General features: G+C 37.8%; 2 protein-coding genes across 3 annotated transcripts in view; both read right to left on the bottom strand.

The window, feature by feature from the left end:
- Positions 1-20,708, bottom strand: part of TNFSF13B (TNF superfamily member 13b) — an 86,116-nt gene extending 65,408 nt beyond the window's left edge. Inside the window, exon 1 of the mRNA XM_025874784.2 lies at positions 20,574-20,708. The gene's annotated coding sequence lies outside the window, so the exon portion shown is untranslated. The remainder of the gene's footprint in view (positions 1-20,573) is intronic.
- Positions 1,823-20,712, bottom strand: ABHD13 (abhydrolase domain containing 13). 2 transcript variants are annotated; one of them, XM_025874616.2, is made up of 3 exons: positions 20,574-20,712; positions 5,461-5,662; positions 1,823-5,213 (listed from the first exon to the last, which is right to left on the bottom strand). In XM_025874616.2, the coding sequence occupies exons 2-3, from the start codon at positions 5,474-5,476 to the stop codon at positions 4,180-4,182; spliced, it is 1,050 nt and encodes a 349-aa protein (XP_025730401.1). In that variant the 5' UTR covers positions 5,477-5,662; positions 20,574-20,712; the 3' UTR covers positions 1,823-4,179. The 2 variants fall into 2 exon arrangements, with proteins under 2 accessions (XP_025730401.1, XP_025730402.1); XM_025874617.2 differs by lacking the exon at positions 5,461-5,662 and having other exon boundaries at positions 20,574-20,707.
- Between the last annotated feature and the right edge of the window lie 48 nt (positions 20,713-20,760).

Genomic DNA, 20,760 nt, shown 5'->3' with positions numbered 1-20,760 from the left:
ATAAATCTAACTTGTACTTATCACACATACCATTACAATAAAAATTCATTAATTTCCACATGAATTCAGAAATTTTAACCTTTAAGGAACTCTTAATGTCCTACCATATAATTTAGGTTAACAGAAAACTGGGGAAAAAAAGACTGAATACAAACTATCTTAAGACATTAATCAAACTTTTAATGTATCAATTTATTGCATATGTCAGTACAGAAAAATAGAAAGTATATTCTAAAAGAAATTTATTGTAAAAAAAAACAAATGTAAATGTTTGCTTGCCATGGCTAGCACATTGTGTACGCTGACATTCAAATCTGAGTTATAAAACTGTATTACTGCTTCAAATAAAATATGGCAAATAACAAAAATATGATTTACATGAAACTGGGTTAACTTATTTTATCCTGGATATACTTGAATATGTTGAAAACAACTTGACTTTTCAGTATTCACTGTACTGACAGAAACTGTTATAAATTATGTTGAACAACACACACTCATCCCTGTTACATTATGTGTATATGGCACTTTTTGTAAAAAGTGTCTCTTATACGTAGTCCTATTTTTAAACTACATTTTTAGATACAAAATATAAATGGAGGTATATTTGTGCCATTTGGCAAAAACGTGTTGACTATAACTAGGATGAATGCATTTATTTTGCTATAAAATGAATATATTATTTCTGATTAGCTAAGACGATGTGCATATACGGTAATATAAATAAACAGAAGTGCTTTTCATTTTCTACCCTACCGATTTAAAAAATAGAGGTCTGTGCTCTGTCATTTTTCCAACTTTACCTGAGTGATATGAAAATACATAAATTTAAGTGGATTAATCCAAAAGCATTGTAACGAATATTTCTCACAGTTTTTTTTTCTTCTTCTCTTCATTATTGTCAAACATAATAGGAAAAACGGAGAGGGGGGAGGTCAGTGCAAGAGTTCAGGATACCTCAATCATGACCTAATTTTAGAAGGGACTTCTGTGACATCCTATGTAAAAGTTTACCTTATTTTTCCCAACCTTAAGCAAGGAACACACTAATAAAAACTGCCCTTAAACTGAGATTGCAAGAAAATTTATATAAAATTCAACAGGGCCTTCATTCTGTAATCTGACCAAACAAACCTATTCCTACCTCAAACCAAATCTTACAAAAATAAGAAATGAATATAAAAGCATCAGGTGGTACGAATTCTCAACAAGAGAATGTAATTGACATATGACCAAAGCTGGGACTTGGGTAATTACCAAGTGTCTACAGCTCCTCATGAAAAAATAAGCTTAAGCTGCCCAGTAACAACACTGAAAATGCCATTTCAATAAAAATATCAATTTTACAGTCAAAGTATTTGCCATGTCAGGTGCTCTAGTCACTTTCTTTGTTAGAGACGCCTTGCATACAAATGTATTGTTTTGCACTATGAGGTATCCTTTCTGCCAATCTCTTCAGTTAATCGTTTCCTAGATCTACATCCAAGAACCAGGTCACATTCCCTTTCTAGCTACTTCTATTCATTTAGTATCTTTTATCTTTCATCTGTCACAAATTATCTCTATTTTGTAATATCCTTTTTAGTATTCTTTTTGCCACCCCCCCAATAATCCCTTTTAAAATAATGGACTTTGATCTAAATAAACTGTATCTTGCCATATTTAAAATCATTCTAGGACTTCCAAATTTACAGTAACTTAATAACTTAAAGATCATTCATAATCTCTTAACAGCTGCTCTTGCAAATGAGCCAGAAATTAAGACACAAGACAGAAACACTTCTATTCCCACTAAGACATGTGTCCAAATGAAGGAGTGACCCATGAAGAATTCACGTTTTATTAAGACCAATTGTTTTGGCCACAAAATTAGACATGGTTTAAAAAAATGATGCCATGGGCTTCATGGACCACAGTTAACAAGAGTTTGTTTTCTACCCTCTTCCCAACTAAGGAAATCTCAAATATAGAAGCCAGGAAAGAAAGATGAGCTACAACCCTAAACACGGCCTCCTCCCTCTGCTGCAGGAAGCAACGCCTCTTAATCCGAAGAGAATGAAGGTGGGAATGGACACAAGTACTTTACAACTTTTGAAATCCTGGCTTTAGGGAAAACAAAAACAAAAACAAAACTTTATAAACCCTAAAAAAAAAAAAAAAAAAAACAACAAAAAAAAAAAACACCGATGAAGAAAAAGCTTTTATACTTCATCAGCATACTATTTACAACTAAAGTTGATAAATCCCTCCACAAGCAGTAGACTAAATAATCACATGAAAACACATGAAGGTACTCTGTAAACTTTAAAGAATGATGAAAGTCTTAAGGTGTGCCAAGTAAGCTCATGTCTAAGAACACTACATTTGTTGTATTAACTCTTTTCTTTTTAATACATTACTATTTAGGATAGTCATTCTACATAGCAATGATTGAGAAGATGGAAAATATCCTTTAATCATGGTGACTTTATACATAAAAATACTCCTTCCACGATATGCATTACCAACTTTTTTTAAAAAAAGCATGACTTTCTAACAATAATTTATAGAAAAACAGTGTCTTTTAGAAATCATACTTGCTAGAATGTATTTTTTTCTAAATACTGACATAAAGTGAATAAGAATGTTATTTGGCAAAAGTATTTCTAGCCCTATCTCCATGGGAAGATTTTAAAATTAAGGTCAAGAACATTTGACCCATTATTTCTCTGCTCTAGCTGCTTGCACAAAGCCAATAAATATAGCTAAAATATTCAAAATATGGTACATTAAAGCTGACATAATGTAGAGAGCTCAATTACACCTCATTTTTGAGGACAACTTGAAACAACTTAGCACAATTATACCTCATAGCTTATATTTTTTAAGGTAAATCCTGCAAGTTTTAAGGGGCTCTTTTTTTTTTAAGTGAGATTTTTCTTACTCTTCTATATGTCTAAATGCTACCTCTCACTTATAGCCACTTAATTGTTAAATGTGGTAATAGGTTCTGTAAGAAAAAGCTCTAGAGTTCCTTCACTCCCACATTCCTACATGTAGGAGAAAAATAAATAAGACTTCCTGAAACTGTCTTTCAATACTATCATTAACAACTGAAACATTAAACCAAAGAACAGCTTTTTTGCTTTTGTTTTTGTAACTTTTATTTTCAGAAAGTCCAATAAATGATATCTTGACTTTAGTGGGCTAGATATACTTAGATATTGGACTTAAAAATCAAATGTGGGAATTTCTCTAAAATAGTATGTACAATCATGTAATGATAAGACTTGCTAATTTAATTCTTAAACAAGTTCTAATTGTCATTATGACTGCTATTAATGGTTCAGCTGCAGACGTACAAAACTGACAGAAGCTAAAATTCTCTTTGCCACCAAAATTACAAATGTTAAAAAGTTCAAATATGCACATCAAAGCTGCAGTAAAATTCTAAATTTCTATTTTTACATGCCATGATCCAGACTGTACCTAACAAAACACGGTACATTTATATTGGAAAAGTGGGGTCCCATTTATTTGTAAGAAAAAGCTGGATCTCAGCATTCACCAGAGCAAAAGTCAGTGGCAACCTGCACACAGGCCTCAGTTTCACTTCTTGCCAAGAACAAAATAGAGTTTACATAAAAATAGATATGACCCAGGTTACCATATACATCAGTATATGACCAGTAGTATTTACATTAAAAACACTGCATTGCATAATTCAAGGAATAAAATACCATCATGCACTTCATTTTAGCTGTTAAGGGGAAGAATGCAGTCACAGACGTTTGCTCACCATGGCTGTCCCGGTATTTACTGAAGGCAGAGTGAATACTCAAAGGTTTCTCATTTACAAATCTCCTTCCACACCCCGCCATTAATCCAAGTGTCACACAGGGCACACCACTTAGGCAACAAGAAACTTTTGAATACAATATGCTATTACACTGGCATATTAAACTAAAGGTATGGATACATAACCACATTGAAAGGCTGGATGAAAATGTATGAAAGAATCCCAAGAATTCTAGTTCTTCAAATGTAAAAAACTATTTGGATCATCTCAAAGGAGCACTGAAGTCCTTTCAAAGTTTAATGTCACTCTTCAGACAAGTACAGACATGACACATTTCTAGAAAGGAACATTCTTTATCATTCTGCACAAATTAAAATACAGTGCATGAGTCAAAAGGAACATTAGATGATTGTTACGTTAGAAGAAGTTTTTGCCATTTCTTCCGGAGAATGACTTTTGAGGACTTCTCTGATGAACTGCTCAAGGGCGGGGAAGTAGCCCTGGCATTGCCACGTGTCATTATGAGTCCCGTCAGGGAAGATGGCTAATCTCTTAGTCCGAGACGGGGAGAGCTCATAGAGTTGCTTCATCATCACTGGCGGAATTAACTGGTCAGAGAGTCCAGAGATGAAAAGAGAAGGCATTCTGCACTGAGAGATTTTTCTGTAGGACAAGAATTTATTTTTGTAGCACCATAAAGGAAGGTAACGCATCGGAAAGAAGGAAAATAAAGTGCTGGCCATATGCGGTATGCTTAGAAATGTATTCTCCACCATAATGGCTGAAATCCTGTGTGAATTTTCAGAGGCCAAGTGAATAGCCACTGCTCCTCCCAAGGAACGGCCAAAAAGGAAAATTTTTGTCTTGTCAAGGTCAGGTCTAGTCATCACATAGTCTAGCACAGCTTCAGAGTCTAAGCAGAGTCCTTCTTCACTGGCTTCTCCTTCGCTTTTCCCATAGCCTCGATAATCAACAAGCAAAAGATTAACTTTGAGGTTAACCAACATAAGCAATGCATTCGGTAACCTGTGACCTATGTTGCCTGCATTCCCATGAAAATAAATTATAGTTGGGGAATAGGGTGAATTGTCTCCAGTGTATCTTATCAAAATAAGATTTAGACGCACTCCATCTTTGGTTCTGATGAAAATGTTTTCGTGTGGAATACCAGTGGGCATGGGAACATAAAGGCGTGAAGAAGATGGCTGTTCTGGAAAATAAAGCAATACATCCTGGAATTTATATAGAATACCTGCTATTGATACGAATATTAACAAAAGTAAGATAATGCCTCCATACAGATGAAAAGTCACTATTAAAGGTAAAAGGGAGATACGGCAAAGAGCCCAAGACCATGAAGCCAAGGCTATCAGCCATCTTTCAACAAAGTTCCACAGCATCCAGGACTTTTCCATGGTCGCTCTCCGTAAGTATCCTAAGGAGGGAGAGAGAGAGAGAGAGAGAATCAGTAATTCGACATACGTTATTTTAAAAGTTAGATCCATGATATGATAAAGTATGGTGCTAGGAGAATCCTTGGAAGGCTACATCAGTCCATCCACTGCTGCTCTAATCCCCTGCTCATTCTGTTCTCAACAGTCTCCTTTCTCCTTCCACTGCTGTATTTATGAAACACAAATATTCACCAAATTATACTCATTTTTTTTAAAGCGCTTACTTACTGCCAGGTACTTTCATTAATGCATTCTCCTTGATTTGACAGGAAAATCAGTTGATCCCATGTTCCCAAATTTTTATATAAGCGAGTGGAGGCTCAGGGGTATAAGTAAACTGCTGTGCTCCCAGCTCCTCAGGTTGTAGAGGCCAGAGGCCAATGAGCATGATCCCAAAGCTCCTTGTGTGCCCACAAAAGGGCTAGGCAGGCTGAGAAAAAAAATTTTTTTTTGTATTGAGGTTTGACATGTAACATTGTATTATTTTCAGGTGTACAACATAAGGATATTTATATATATCGGGAAATGATCACCACAGTAAGTCTAGTTAACATCTGTCACCATACACAGTTGCAAAAATTTTTTTTCCTGTGATGAGAACTTCTAAGATCCACTCTCTTAAAACTTCCAAATACACAACACGTATTAATGATAGTTGCCAAACCGTACATCATATCCCCATGGCTATTTATTTTACAACTGGAAGTTTGGACATAGACCCATTTCATCCATCCCTGACTCTGGCAACCAACAATCTGTTCTCTGTATCTATAAACTTGGGGTTTGGGTTTTTTTGTTTTTTTGCGGGGGGGGGGGTTGGTTTTTTTTTTTTTGGGGGGGTCTTTCTCTGACTTATCTCAGTAAGCATAATGCTCTCAAGTCCATCCATTTTGTTGCAACGGCACGATTTCATTCTTTTTTATGGCTTGGTAATATTTCATTATCTGTATGTATCACGTTTTCTTTATCCATTCATCCATCAGTGGACACTCAGGTTGTTTCCATATCTTGGCTGTTGTAAATAATGTTGCAATGAACATGGGGGTCCACATATTTTTTTGAGTCAGTGGTTTTGTTTTCTTTGGATAAACAGCCAGAAGCAGAACTGCTTGATCATATGGTAGTTATATATTTTTAATTTTTTGAAGAACCTCCATACTATTTTTCATAGTGGCTGCACCATTTATATTCCCACCAACAGTGCACAAGGGTTTCCTTTTCTCCACATCATTGTCAACATTTATTTCTTGTCTTTTTGATAATAGCCATTCTGACAGGTATGAGGGGATATCTCACTGTGGCTTTTTGATTTGCATTTCCCTGACAATTAGTGATGCTGAACATCTTTTCATATACCTACTGGCCATCTGTATGTCTTCTATGGAAAAATGTCTATTCAGATCTTCTGTCCATTTCATAATCATATTGTTTGTTTTGTTGCTATTAAGTTGAGTTCTTTATATACTTTGGAGACTAACCCCTTAACAGATACATAATTTGCAAATATATTCTCCCATTCAGTAGGCTGTCTTTTCATTTTGTTGATGGTTTCCTTTGCTGTGCAGAAGCTTTTTAGTTTGATGTAGTCCCACTTAATTATTTTGTGCTTTTGCTGCCCCTGCTTTTGGTGTCATAGATCCAAAGATCATTGCCAAGACAGATGTTAGGGGCTTACTGCCAAGTTTTCCCCTGGGGGTTTTATGGTTTCAGGTCTTAAAGTCTTTATTCCATTTTGAGTTAATTTTTGTTTATGGTGTAAAATAGTGGTCCAGTTTCATTCTTCTACATGTGGATATCCAGTTTTCCCAGCACCATTTGTTGAAGAAACTGCATATTCTTGGCTCCTCTGCTATAAATTAACTGACCATTTGTGTGTAGGTTTATTTCTGGGCCATCTATTCTGTTCCACTGATCTACGTGTCTGTTTTTATGCCAAAATCACATTGTTTTGATAGAGCTTTGTAATATAGTTTGAATCAGGGAGTGTGATGCCTCCAGCTTTTTCTTTCTCAAGATTGTTTTGGCTATTTGGGGTCTTTTGTGGTTCCATACAAATTGTAGGATTATTGTTCTATTTCTGTAAAAAATGCCATTGGAATTTTGATAGTGACTGCATTGTATCTGTAGACTGTTCTGGGTAATATGGACATTATAACAATTCTTCTAACCCATGAACAAGGAATATCTTTCCACTTATTTCTGTCTTCTTCAATTTCTTTCATTAATGTCTTACAATTTTCAGTGTACAGATCCTTCCACCACCTTGATTAAACTTATTCCAAGGTATTTATTTTTTTATGGAAATGTAAATAAAACTGTTTTCTTAAATTTATCTTTCTGATAATTATTAGTGTATAGAAAAACAACAGATTTTTGTATGTTGATTTTGTGTCCTACAACTTTACTGAGCTAGGTAGGTTGAAGGCAAATTTTATGAGATGGTTAACATGTTCTAACCAATCAAGGCCAGTATGATATAATTTACTGTCAATTTTCTTTTTTTTTCTAAAGATTATTTATTTATTTAACTTATTTTATTTATTTATTTGACAGAGAGACACAGCAAGAGAGGGAACACAAGCAGGGGGAGCAGGAGAGGGAGAAGCAGGCTTCCCGCTGAGCAGGGAGCCCGATGCGGGGCTCGATCCCAGGACCCTGGGATCATGACCTGAGCCGAAGGCAGACGCTTAACGACTGAGCCACCCAGGCGCCCCTATCTTTTTCACATTATAAATTATAACTAAGCAATCTAAAGGAAAAAATATTTTCTTCTCTACCTGGAGGTTTTCACGGTTAAACAATTTATTTAAATTAACCACTGGTTTCTAATACTGTATTAATTTTTGAGGAAAAGGTGAATAATTTGTTGTTCACATCCGATTAAAAAGAAATTTCTGATTGCCAGTATCATGAAATAATGTACAATCTTTCATAGAGCCCTTAGTGCAATTTCGTATCAGTGAGTCAAAACATGCTGCTATGATGTATTGTACTGATAAGGCCATAAACACCTGAGGAATAAGTGTGAAATAACAGACATAGCACTTCCATTTGAGAACCAGAGATAAATGAAGAAAATGACTTATTGGAGAAAATTATTTTTAAAGATTTCTAAAATTATAACTGACAAAATAAAATACAGAAGAAAAGTGATTCAAGTCAAATTTTTTCGGTAACCAAATAAAGTTTATGCATGCTGTCTTAAAAAGGCAAAAAAGGTGAGATGTGTTGTAAATTTTCTTACATAGCAGTCATCTATTTACGTATTTGCTAAAATAAATATTAAATTCTCTTTTACTCACTAACACAACTACCATAAGTTATTCTTACATTTAATACATGTTAGGGACTGATTTTTTAAATTTTACTGTATTCCATATGCTAATAAATGTGATTTTCATTCACTGAATTAAACACTGAAAAAAATCATAAAACCAAGTTAAATTAGATTGGCTATAAAGATGAGTTAGATGACTTAACAGATTTGATTTTTCATATTATCTCACCAAACATGTCGTAAGTATTTCACTAAACACAGACTTCCAAATTTGAGTTCTTGTTCAAATGGCTCTCTTTGAACATAAACCAACAAAATAGCATTTTTCTCAAGTTTCTCTGAAATCAACACTGCCACCCAGTTGTAGCAAGTTTTATTACAATGAGCACCATGGAAAGCCAGAGAAAAGCAGGTATGTGAAGTAAAACAAAAATTCAAGCCTCCTAACAGTCACAGAAGCAATACCTGAGCAGTAGGGATCAAGAACCGGTTAAAAACCAGATGGAAAGAGGTTGCACGACAGCAGCCAAATAAGCCAATCACATTCAATACCAAAAACTGTTCCAGATCAATAATCGATCAATGCCTTTACAACCTATAACAGCTATTTATCAACAGAGCTTAGATCAGACAGGGCTACTCTATATTCCTTCAACACAGTACTTAAGTCTCAACAACACATCTGGCCCACTTAAACTTTTCATCTAATGTTTACTTAACTTTATTTTTATTTTTTTAATTATAAGTGATATCAATGATTTTCATCTGTACCCAAAAGATATACTGGAGAAATGTGAAAACACACCAGCATTAACTTTTTACATCAAAATAAAAAAAATTTTTTGTGTAATGATTAGGATTAGCAGGGTTTGGAATAAAATACAAATATACTAAAGCATTGCACTATTTGGAAAATAAGATACCACTTAAGGCTGTTAAGGTATTTCTTAAGGTACTGTTAAGGTATTTCTTTAGTGAACAATCTTACTGTATTTTTCATGGTTAAAGCCAATCATTTATGACAGCTGTCAGAGAGATGAGTAACTCAAACACCATTTATTTGGTGATTTAGTAGAAAAAAAACACAGTAAAATTTCATCAACCTAAATTCTGCTCTACCATATATTTCCTAAATAATCTTGTGTTTATCACTTATTTCCAGTCTGAATTTCCTTTTCAGTAGAATGAGAATTTTTAAAACGCCTACATATAAGGCCAGTCAGCATTACCAAATGAAACTAATTTCAAAAGCATTTACTACATCAAAAACTAATGATGCACTGTAGGGTGACTAACATAACATAATAAAATAAAATTTAAAAAAAGCATTTACAAATGCTATAGAGATATGTTAACTTTATTTGCTTTTGTGACTAGTATTTCTAGCTGTACTATGTTCCTAACCATGTTCTGCTCAAATTAACATCAACATCAGAATGTACCAAGCAAATGTAGAAATTTGATAAGGGTCCCTATATCCTGGATAATCAAGAGTTGACCAATTTTCAAATCAAACAAAAACTACTAAAATATTTCATATGTGCATATATATCAAATATATAGAAAAATAGTTACAATTATTATTCAAACTTTGAAAAATTATCTTCTTAAAATAGCCTCTTTGATATCTAATTTCAACATAAAATATTGAACTTAAATCTGTAAGGCCAAGAACTTTCTCTTTTTCACTACTGTATCCCTACTGGGTAGGTACACCACTTTACATACATTCAAGACTAAAATGTTTTTTAAATGGGCAATCCAGTAATATACCTAAATTATTAGACTTCTGAGAAAACATAACTGTATTCTGAGCACTGGGCATATATATATTTAGGACCGGACATCAGAAAAAATGGCATATCTGAGTCCACTTTTGGTCAGAAATAAGAGGAATTAAATTTGCAGTTTTCCACAAAGCATTCCTGAAAAGCCACCTTAACTAAATGACTTTGTGATAAACAAACATAATCTTAGAATTTTAAACTGTGGAAGACAGTATCAAAGTCAATTCATTTGGAGGAATATCAAATGGAAATTAACTTTAAGGACAGGTGAATAAAAACGACTCTGAAGTATGTACACTGTCTTCTCTTTAATATGCTTTGGCATATTGGTGGTTTAGAAAGAGACCTCTACTCACAGACTGCCTTATTTTTACCTAACCCAATTTGCTAATAATTTCTGCTCCCTAATCTGTGTCACACTTCTATGCTCTAGAAGAACTGGAGCGAGCAAACCTAACATAGGGAAGGATTTTTTTTATTTACTATATGTGTTGAAGCTGTCAGGGGTGCCTGGGTGGCTCAGTCAATTAAACCTCTGCCTTTAGGGGCGCCTGGGTGGCTCAGTCGTTGAGCGTCTGCCTTCGGCTCAGGTCACGATCCCAGGGTGCTGGGATCGAGCCCCACATCGGGCTCCCTGCTCCACGGGAAACCTGCTTCTCCCTCTGCCACTCCCCCTGCTTGTGTTCCCTCTCTCGCTGTGTCTCTGTCAAATAAATAAATAAAATCTTAAAAAAAAAAAAAAAAGAACCTATCAGCACAATACAATTACTGGAGCCATCTGCTGGCATGTAAAAACAATTTCGTATAGACCCAGATGTTATGAAAGGTAATGAAAATGAACAGTGCCTCGAATACAGTCCACTGCCTAGATCCTACAGCTAGTGGTATGCAAGTTTTCCATAGATTTTGTCAATAACTTAGTGTGAGTAAAGGGTTAACAAAACCTTTTCTCAGGCATGAAAAGCATGACCTCTGGTGAACCTTCTGGTACTGTTTCCCTGGAAACCTGGTAAAGGTGGGACACCAGCTGTTTCTAAGCAACATTTTGTGTGGTAAACTTGACCCCTAGCGGTGAGCTACATCTGGACTGAGCAGACACTGAGTAGGGCTACACATGTCCGGTAGGAAGTGTAAATAAGGCCGCCTCCCAGTGGGGACAGGCCTTGTAAGTGGCGCGTTCTCTGCTGAGCCCTGGATGCAATGCCCGCGTGCTATTACGGAAGATGCAGCTCAGTCAGGGTGGCACCCGCTCCCACCACATGTCCTCTTTCCACTAGCCTGCCATATTATTTGGGAACAACACACCTGATGCTGACATGCTGGTCTTCTATCCCCTATCTTTCAACAAAGGGGAGAGAGACAGTGCCAGGTATGGCCTATCAGGTGTTGAGAGTGCACATATCCAGCTGAATCCAAGACCAATGCTGCTGGTTATGGACAATGAGCAAGGCAACTGATTATACCTCAGAGTGCATTCTATGGGGCAAAACACGAAATGTGCTGCCAAAAGAGAGGGATTATCTGCTAGGTTCTTTTGCATGCTCAAATGCCTCTCCTGACATTATCTTAGTATCCTACACAACCAACAGAAATGATGAGTTTAATATATTCAAAGTTAAACCAAAGTTTACACTAACTAGAAGGGTTGCTTAGAAGGAAAGCGCATTAGACATACAGACAACAGAAACTCAGTCAACCGATATCTTCTCATCTTCCATGCTTCTACGTTATTGTTTTAACCTTATGCTTACATCTTAAACGTCTGACTTATTCCCATTTCTCAGTTCTGCTCTTACCACACTATCACACACCAGGTCTCACATGTCAAACGTCTCTGAAATCCATCTACCTGTGGTTTCGACCACTCCGGGAGCTCTCTACTTAGTATCTAAAAATCTGATGCATGAGCCCGCATCACAATCTCTCATAAAAATTAAACCTCATTTGCCAATAAATCCAATGGATTTTTCTCCATCCACACTGTAACACCACAATGCCCAGCAGCACCCAACACTGAGCCCTCCTCAGCTTCCAGTATACTCAAACCCCTGTTCCTCCCTCCGATTCACCCCCAAATGTGGGTATTTTCCAAGGTCCCGTCCACCTCCTTCCCTTCGCTCAACAATCTCATTCTCTGTCGCGCTCCAACTGTCACAGGTGTCTATCACTTATCCTAATTCCCTATGTCTACTCCATCTACAACCTCCATTTATCTGTTCCTTGAGTACGGATGTTCACTGACACCTCAAACTTATCTAGAAGCAACCACATCCCTCTCCTCACCTCCCATTTTGCATGCTTTATGTTAACTGTGAAAAACAAAAAGCACGTGTAAACAAATACCTTTTTTAAAAACAGGTGAAATTCTGGAGTTCAATATATAGTAACATGTAAACTAAAATGTAATTAATGTGTTACAGTTTCAAAAATAAACATATTATTATAACCTGCACAGGTCTTGACTTCGAATGAAAAGTCAACATTAAAAATAATTTTGTGCTTTTTATTTACATGAAGCGATCAGAGGCATCAAATTGATATTACTAAGCACTTCTCAAGAAATAATCTATTGAGGGGCGCCTTGGTGGCTCAGTCAGTAGAGTGGCCAACTCTTGATTTTGACTCAGGTCATGATCACAGGGTCAGGAGACTGAGCCCCAAGTCAGGCTCCCAGATCAGCAGGGAGTCTGCTTCTCTCCCTCTGCCCCTGCCCTTGCCCCTGCTCGTGCACGCGCTCTCTCTCTCTCTCTCTAATAAATAAAAATCCTAAAAAAAAAATAATCTGTTGAAAGCATTACTAATTTCTATTACAATGTATAGACAAAGTAGAGATGATAATTTTCCTTTTAAGACAATGGTTTTGAAGTCTTAGCAACACCTTGATGTACTATAGAAGCACTTTAATCATATGACCAAAACTTACAGATCTGGTGATGATCATCTTGAGAATTTTATGGTCCTGATTAATTTGTTTTGTTCACCTTAAGTGCTCCATGTGCTTCGGGTATTTAAATATTAGTTAGGAGTATACAATCACCAATTTAAGACTAAAAGTAAAAACAATTTGAAGCCGTGAAGCTGTCAGAACCATCATACTGATGATTGGTTGACAGTGTGAGCCGAGTGGTAAGTCAACCGAGTGAGTCATAGGCATGCTCATCTGATCTCCATTAATCATCTCACGTGCTCCCTCATATGTATGTACTTGGAGAATTGCAAATGGTTCCATTTCTAAGGAAAAGTATTTAAATAAATATTGTCTAAGCTGATGCTCCAAAAAAAGAGAGACCAGTACCAAAGTCATGCCCCTCCTCAATGACACGAGTCCTCAGAACACAACGGCAAATCCCCATGGGCATTCTCAAACCCAGCCCGGGCCACTGAAGCAGCTCCACAGTTGGTTTCCCAGCCTCGTCAGACTCCAGTGCATCCTGCCATACTACTTAAAGATTGAAGATAATGCCACAAATACGTGCAGATCCTACTATCTGCATGATAGTGCTTGGGCACTACAGACTATTTAAATTTCATAAATGGATAGTGCTTGTTCTCAAGTAGCTCATGATCTACTCAGTGGTAACTGTCAAGTAACTCATGATCTACTCATGAAACAGGGCATGTCTAACATAAACTGATTTAATTATAGAGGAGATGAAAAAAATCAAAGATCACAACTGCCCTTAAATACAGCAAAAGAAAAATAAAACCACAACTATGTGTCCTTTACAACATAATTTGAGTAATCTCTACATTTCATCATGCTTGGTTACTTACAGAAACCAAGTGGAAATTTATGCAAACTTTTAAAAACAAGACAAAGCACAACTCCATGATTAAGGATTTCTCTTACTTGCCATCAAGTAGCTGCCTATGCCATTTATTTTTATTCATTTAGCACAATTATTCACAGGAACTGGAAGTATTCAAGCATAATCTAAGTAAATACTTGGCAATCACAGTGTCGAGGAAATCAGAGCAGCAGAACCGGATGATCTTTAAGGTCCCCATTAAGCCTCAGATCTTTCTATGCCCGTGCTTTTCAAAAGGTGGTTGCATTGCAGACTCCCAGGGGCCACCAAGAGCCTTTCGAGGTATCTTCAAGATCCGTATTATAATTATACTAAGACACTACTTGCATTAATGGTACAAAACCAATGCTGGGCAGGACTGCAGCTGCCTTAGCAACAACCAAAGCAGTGGCCCCAAGAGCTGGAATCCTATTCTTTATTCCCATGAACTCCAGGAAAGGCGGGAAAAGTCAGTTTTACTTAAGAATGTCACTGAAAAAGACGTAAAAATTGTTAATTTAATTATATCCCCACCAGTGAGTATACATCTTTAACACTTTGTGTGACGAACGTGTAACAGAACGGGGAGGACACAAAGAGCACCAGAGCTGGGTACCGAAATCCTGAGTTGTGAGCTCAACTAGCTGCTTTTTTCAGGCGACATCTTTTACTTAAAAAGACAACAGACAAACCATGGTCATTCAGACTTCGGTGTCTGGCAGACATTTTACGGAACATGAATGTGAAGTTGCCAATAGCTTCCCATGACTCAAGAGACTTTTCTGATGGCATCGTAGTAGTGATGGTATTAGCAAATGTGATTTTTGATACCCTTTTAAATTATCAACATTTTAAAGAATCTGCCCAACACAGCAAACAAATATTTTCCAAATGACCAATGAATGATGTCACATAATTAAGCATGAGTAAAAATTCATTATAAGATAAACCAATGGATTTTAATGTAACAAAGACAAAAGTTCTTTGATCCAAGCTTCAGATTCCACAATGTAACTGACCCTTAAGAAACTACCATATTTGAGTATTGGAGTAATGTCAAAGAATATCCATAATACTCCTCTCTTTACAACTACAGGTTTGTGTGAGCCTGATTTGCTTCATACCGTTCACCTAAAACAACCTACCTTCTGAGAATGAATACAGAAACATGATAATCTGCCTTCTATTAAGCACACATTAAAGATATTTACAGAAATGTAAAACAATGCCATACTCCTCAAAACAGCTGTTTTGGATAAAAAATATATTAACATGTAATGCATTTTTTACTGCCACTTTAAAATGTTGCATATTTTATGAACTCCCAGCTTTAATTTCTAACACAGTAAATATCTCTCTCTATAGTACCCATATACAAAAACACTTTGGCATCCTTGATAATTCTTTAAAATGTAAAGAGGTTCTGAGACCAGAAAGTTTGAAAACCACTGTTCTATACTGCCTAACTATACAACCTTACTATCTTTTTCCTCCAGAAACTTGTCTCCTTCAAATTTAAGAATCATGTACTACGGGGGAGAACTAGGTAACTATCAAATCATCCTAAATACCCCAGGAGTCGACCTGAAGACTGACAGAACAAACTCCACAACTAAAGGGAAAGCAGAGGCCACATGGAAGCAGATTCCTACAGCTGGGAGTTCCAGTATTATGGGGAATAAAGTGGGGCAAGTGGATTTCCTTGTCTCGTTCCTGATCTTAGGTGAAAAGCATTCAGTCTTTCACCATTGACTAGGATGTTACTTGTGGGTTTTTTCTATATACATATGGCCTTCATTATGGTGAAGTTTATCCCCTCATACCCACTCTGTTGAGAGTTTTTATCATTAAATCAGATGTTCAATTTTTTCAAATGGTTTTTCTGAATACTGAAATGATCTTATGATTTTTATTCTTCAATTTAACATGTTGTATCATGTTGACTGAGAATACTGAACTATTTCCACATCCCCAGAAAAAAATCCCTGAAACTAATATAACACTGTATGTTAACTATAGTGGAATTAAAATAAAAAATAAAATAAAACCAGAAAAATCCCCGCCAAAGAACGATGTACTACATTAATTTAAATATTTTGTGCATTATAATATATACAGGTGGCTAAAGCTTGCTAGATTCTGGAAGAGAAATATCTTTAATAAAAACACCTAGCATTCTTCAGGTTCCCAAGGATCATAAACATAAGACAGATGACAAACTCTGGAGACAGAACTTTCTGCCTAGGCAAAGGTTGTGTCACTCTGGGTGAGGCCTGTACTCCGTGAATGCTGCTTCACACATTCTCAGATCACTAGCCAAGTCGACATTTAAATGTGGCAACCCATTTTGAATGGGTATTCCCACATATCACTTTTTTACCTTGGGTCTCAGTTTCCACATTTGCAGAAGAAAGCTGTTACCTGAATAATCCCTAAGGTCTCACAAAATCTATTTTATAGGTGACAGAGAAAAATTAAAGGCAGAGTTGGAAAATAAATATTAGATTATAAATAGTCTTTGCTATCTAGTACAGGTAGAAGGTTGGAGAGCCCAGTTATATGACTTTAGTAAGTAACTGAAAAGTTAACAAGAGAGGTAAGTATGGACCAAGATTAAAAATGAGTCTCTAGAAATCTCCGATGCGCACAGATACAGTGACTTTATATTTCAATTGAGGTTTGTGAAATATTTTATTCATCATACATTTTCAGTCTCCTTCCCACACCACTACTGTCAAAGTAACATATTTTTAAAGCACACACAGTTAAAGTTGTAGAAAATAACTTTGGCTGAGCAACCTTCACATAAAACATAGCATGTTTTAGGATTGTGTAATTACTGGGAGGGGAGAAAGGAAAGCCAGGAATACACAAGGAACTATCATGACTTTATGTAAACTCTGAAAGGTCTTGTTTTTGCTTTAGTTAATGGAACTCATGTTAGTCTCTCCAATAAAAAGTAATGTACACGACGGTAAACACTACATTAAAGATTAATTTCAAGTCTAGAGTAACAACCACCATCAACTTCCTCCTTGCCAAAAATATTATCACTTCCCTCGGAAGTTGGTAACCTATTCAGATCAATTCTTTTTCCAGCTATATTTTATCCACAAATTATAAAGAAAAACAACTTAAATATATCAAAAACTAAAACTCCAAACTATGTGAATGAATACATTTTAATTATCATTGCCTCAATAACTAAAAGAGTAAATCAGACAAATATGCTATTCTTTCAATCATAGTTAAAATTATATTTTAATAAAGGTCGGAATTCTCACACAAAAAAGTAAATGCTAATTAGCCTAATTATTTCTTTTTTAAAGACTTTATTTATTTGACAGAGAGAGAGAGAGACAGTGAGAGAGGGAACACAAGTAGTGGAAGAGGGAGAAGCAGGCCTCCCGCGGAGCAGGGAGCCCGACGTGGGGCTCAATCCCAGGACCCTGAGATCATGACCTGAGCCGAAGGCAGACGCTTAAAGACTGAGCCACCCAGGTACCCCAAGTCTAATTATTTTTTAATCGCAGATGTTTACACTGTATTACACTGTGTACAGTGATTTAATGATTCTGCCAACAGTACAAGGTGTTTGAAAAGTACAGATCTTTACCTGTACCTGAAAGACAAATTCCCCCAAACAATCTGACCGAAGGTTCACCAACTGTATACATGCAATGGAAAAAGTCCTCAGTCATGAATGTACTATTATTTTTAAAGGCCCTTAAGTCCATCTCAAATTGGTAATTTTGGAAACAGCTTGTTTAAAAATAAAAACTGATCATTCGTTAAAAAGCATACCTCCAAGTGACAGAACCATGTGCAGGTTCAAGTGAAGGCTGTAAAACGTAGACAGCATATTCGTGTGTCACTGCTAACAGCCAGATCACAAGGGATCAAGGAGTATCCCATGCTGCTCATCAAGAACTCCGAGGGAATTCAGTTTCCAATCACATTTCAAGTAATACAGAACTCAAGTTCAACCTTCCTGCATCAACGTTATCTCCTTTTCTTTTAAGCAGCGGTAAGTTAAGAAATCATGCCAGCCGCACAGCCGACATGGAAACACAAGCAGCTATCAGTGTGCTGGAGACACCACAGAATGAATTCTCTACTTCCCTAATGGGTACCCACATGTCATCAATAATGAAAAAGGGTGTATTAATGGTCCTCTGGGACAGATGAACAACAACGGCCTATGGAAATGTTGGATAGGAACTGAATCGTTCAGAGAGCGTTATGAACTGGGATTTAAACCTGCTTCAGCAGGTATCTCGGACGTATGTACACAGGCAGTCACACACATAGCATTTTTGTGCTTTCCCCTTTACTGGAAACATGGAAGACTTGGCAAATGCAGTCAACTCTGACAGAACAAAGATGACAGATCACTGTCACTAGGGAAGCCAATCACAATTCGTTCTGCGATTATAATTATCTGTAAGAAAAATTGTTTAAAAAGAGCCACAAAGGCTAAAAATGCAAATAGTAATGTGAGAATTAAGACTGATAATGAACTTCAGGAAGTTTCCAACTTAAGAAGGGGGCACTGTTCTAGACACTTTACTATAAACTAGATGGATGAAACTTAAAAATTATTTTCTTATTACGATTCTCAGGCTAACTCGCTAATGCATAGAGTTCACGTCCTAGAAATACTACACCTTTGCAACTTTAGAATGTACCACTGTAGGAGTTAAGACCTATAAGAAACAGTAACATAAAATGTAATAATTCATTATGAAGTGTGTCATTTGAGGGGAAAACATCTTAATTAGAAGAATTAGAAAAACTAGAACCCTTTTTGGTCTAAACCTAAGAAGGGTACCTATGGGCCTCAGCCATTCCTGAGGTGATAAAACAAGAATTAGAAAGATTTTAGAATCTGAGTTATAATTGAGTCCTAAAGTAGTGAAAAACAGAGAAACAGAAATAGATGAGAAATAAGAGAGGGGAGATCATAGGAAAACATCAGGCTTGACAGCTTCCTGAACCTATCACTGAGGGATACTGTTAACCCAGAACAACGTGGTTCGTAAATCCTGTCACTCAGAGGGCAAGGGGCCGGAGGTGTGCCTGAGAAGGCAGGTGAGGCACCGGGAGCGGAAGGCAGAGACAGCCAGCTGCTGGCTTACACTCATCATCTCAAATCAACTACCACGGGGGGCAGTGTGGCGCAGTGGAAAGGGACAGGTTTTCCGGCTTGGTCTGTTATTACCTAGGTGACTTTTGCCAACTCATTTAGCTTCTCTAAATATATGTTTCCTCGCAAGTAAAGGGGAGATGCACCATGTAATTGAAAAACTGCTGGGATCAAATGTAATAGGTAGTGTGTTAATGCAGCTGCGACTGTAAGACAGAATTTAAAGTATTTTATAATCCACCAGAGCAGGGTAAGTGAAGTAGGTACAACTAGAAGTTCTGCTAGACTTGGATTAAATAATGGGTAAGACTCACCAGAGAATACTTGAGTATTTGCAGACAGTAAATAATTAGGGCAATGCCTTATTTTTCTGTCCAAACCCAGCTCAGGTAGCAACTCCTTCAGAAAGCCTTCCCTTACTAACCATTCCATATTGTGTAGTTCGCACACATTTACGCGGTGACACTACTACGGTATCATTAATTCATCCGTCTTACACAGACTGGGAGTTCCTGGAGGACGCGGACTTCACCTACTCGATTCTGTATTTTCAGTAGACAGTGCCTGGCACATAGTAAGTCTATCCACGATTACTGAATTGAGCAGTCTGTGTTTTAGGTAATTATGAGATGATATGACGCGGGTAACAGCAAACTGCTACTTCCTGAAATAAAACTTAACTTTTTAGTAGAAGACATGTGATTAATCCAAGCATGCACACAAAGAAGTGTTAACCGAGCCAAAAGAAACCGCGAGGGGATCCATGAAAATCGAACATCAGAACTCGAAGCCCATATCGTCTTGTGCCCTTCTACTCCGTTAGCATTACCTAGCAAACCTATGCTGAACAACTGTTGAAGAAAAGATCTGTTTGTTTTTTGTTTTCTTTTTGGTCACGACACCTTGGGCAGTAACACTAGTGATGCATTTTGCAGAAAATAAACGCTGACAGAAATCCACAGCAAGATGGGCTTCGACAGCGCGGGGTGCGCTCGACACCCCAAACTTCCTGCCGTGAAACCCGCAGGTCGAAACCTGTGCGCGGCAGGTCCCAGCGCCCTAGCAACTGGGGATTTTCGGGCTCACTTTTCCTCGGGGCGTGGGAGGGTGGGGGCGGGGAGGCGCGGTCTCCTAGTCCCGGTCCGCGCGCGTTGCCGGGAACACCGCGGGCCGGTTCCAGGTTCGGTCGCCGCACGGCACCCCGGGGGCCGTCGGTACCCGGCGCGCCTCCCCCCGCCCGCGTCCGGATCCCGCGGCCCCGGGAAGGCCCCGCCGGCCGCCCCCCGCGTCCCCCACCCCGCGGGCGCGCACCCGGTAGCTCGGCGGCCGCGCGCCGCACTTACTTAGACCTGCTCGCAGGCTGCAGGGTCGGCCGCGGACTCGGAACCCGGCGCTGCGCAGCAGCGTCCCCCCTCGCCGCTTCCGTCGCTCCGCATCGTCCTCCGCCAGCCGCGGGGCCGCCGCCGTCGCCACGGTCTCGCCCGGAGCTCTTGCGGCGCCGCTCTCGGTTCCTCCACTTCCGGCCCACGC

This window comes from Callorhinus ursinus, unplaced genomic scaffold, assembly GCF_003265705.2.
Source record: "Callorhinus ursinus isolate GAN/ISIS: 27379988/994484 unplaced genomic scaffold, GSC_fseal_2.0 scaffold79, whole genome shotgun sequence".
NCBI lineage: Eukaryota > Metazoa > Chordata > Mammalia > Carnivora > Otariidae > Callorhinus > Callorhinus ursinus.
This window is presented reverse-complemented; position numbering and strand designations above follow the sequence as displayed.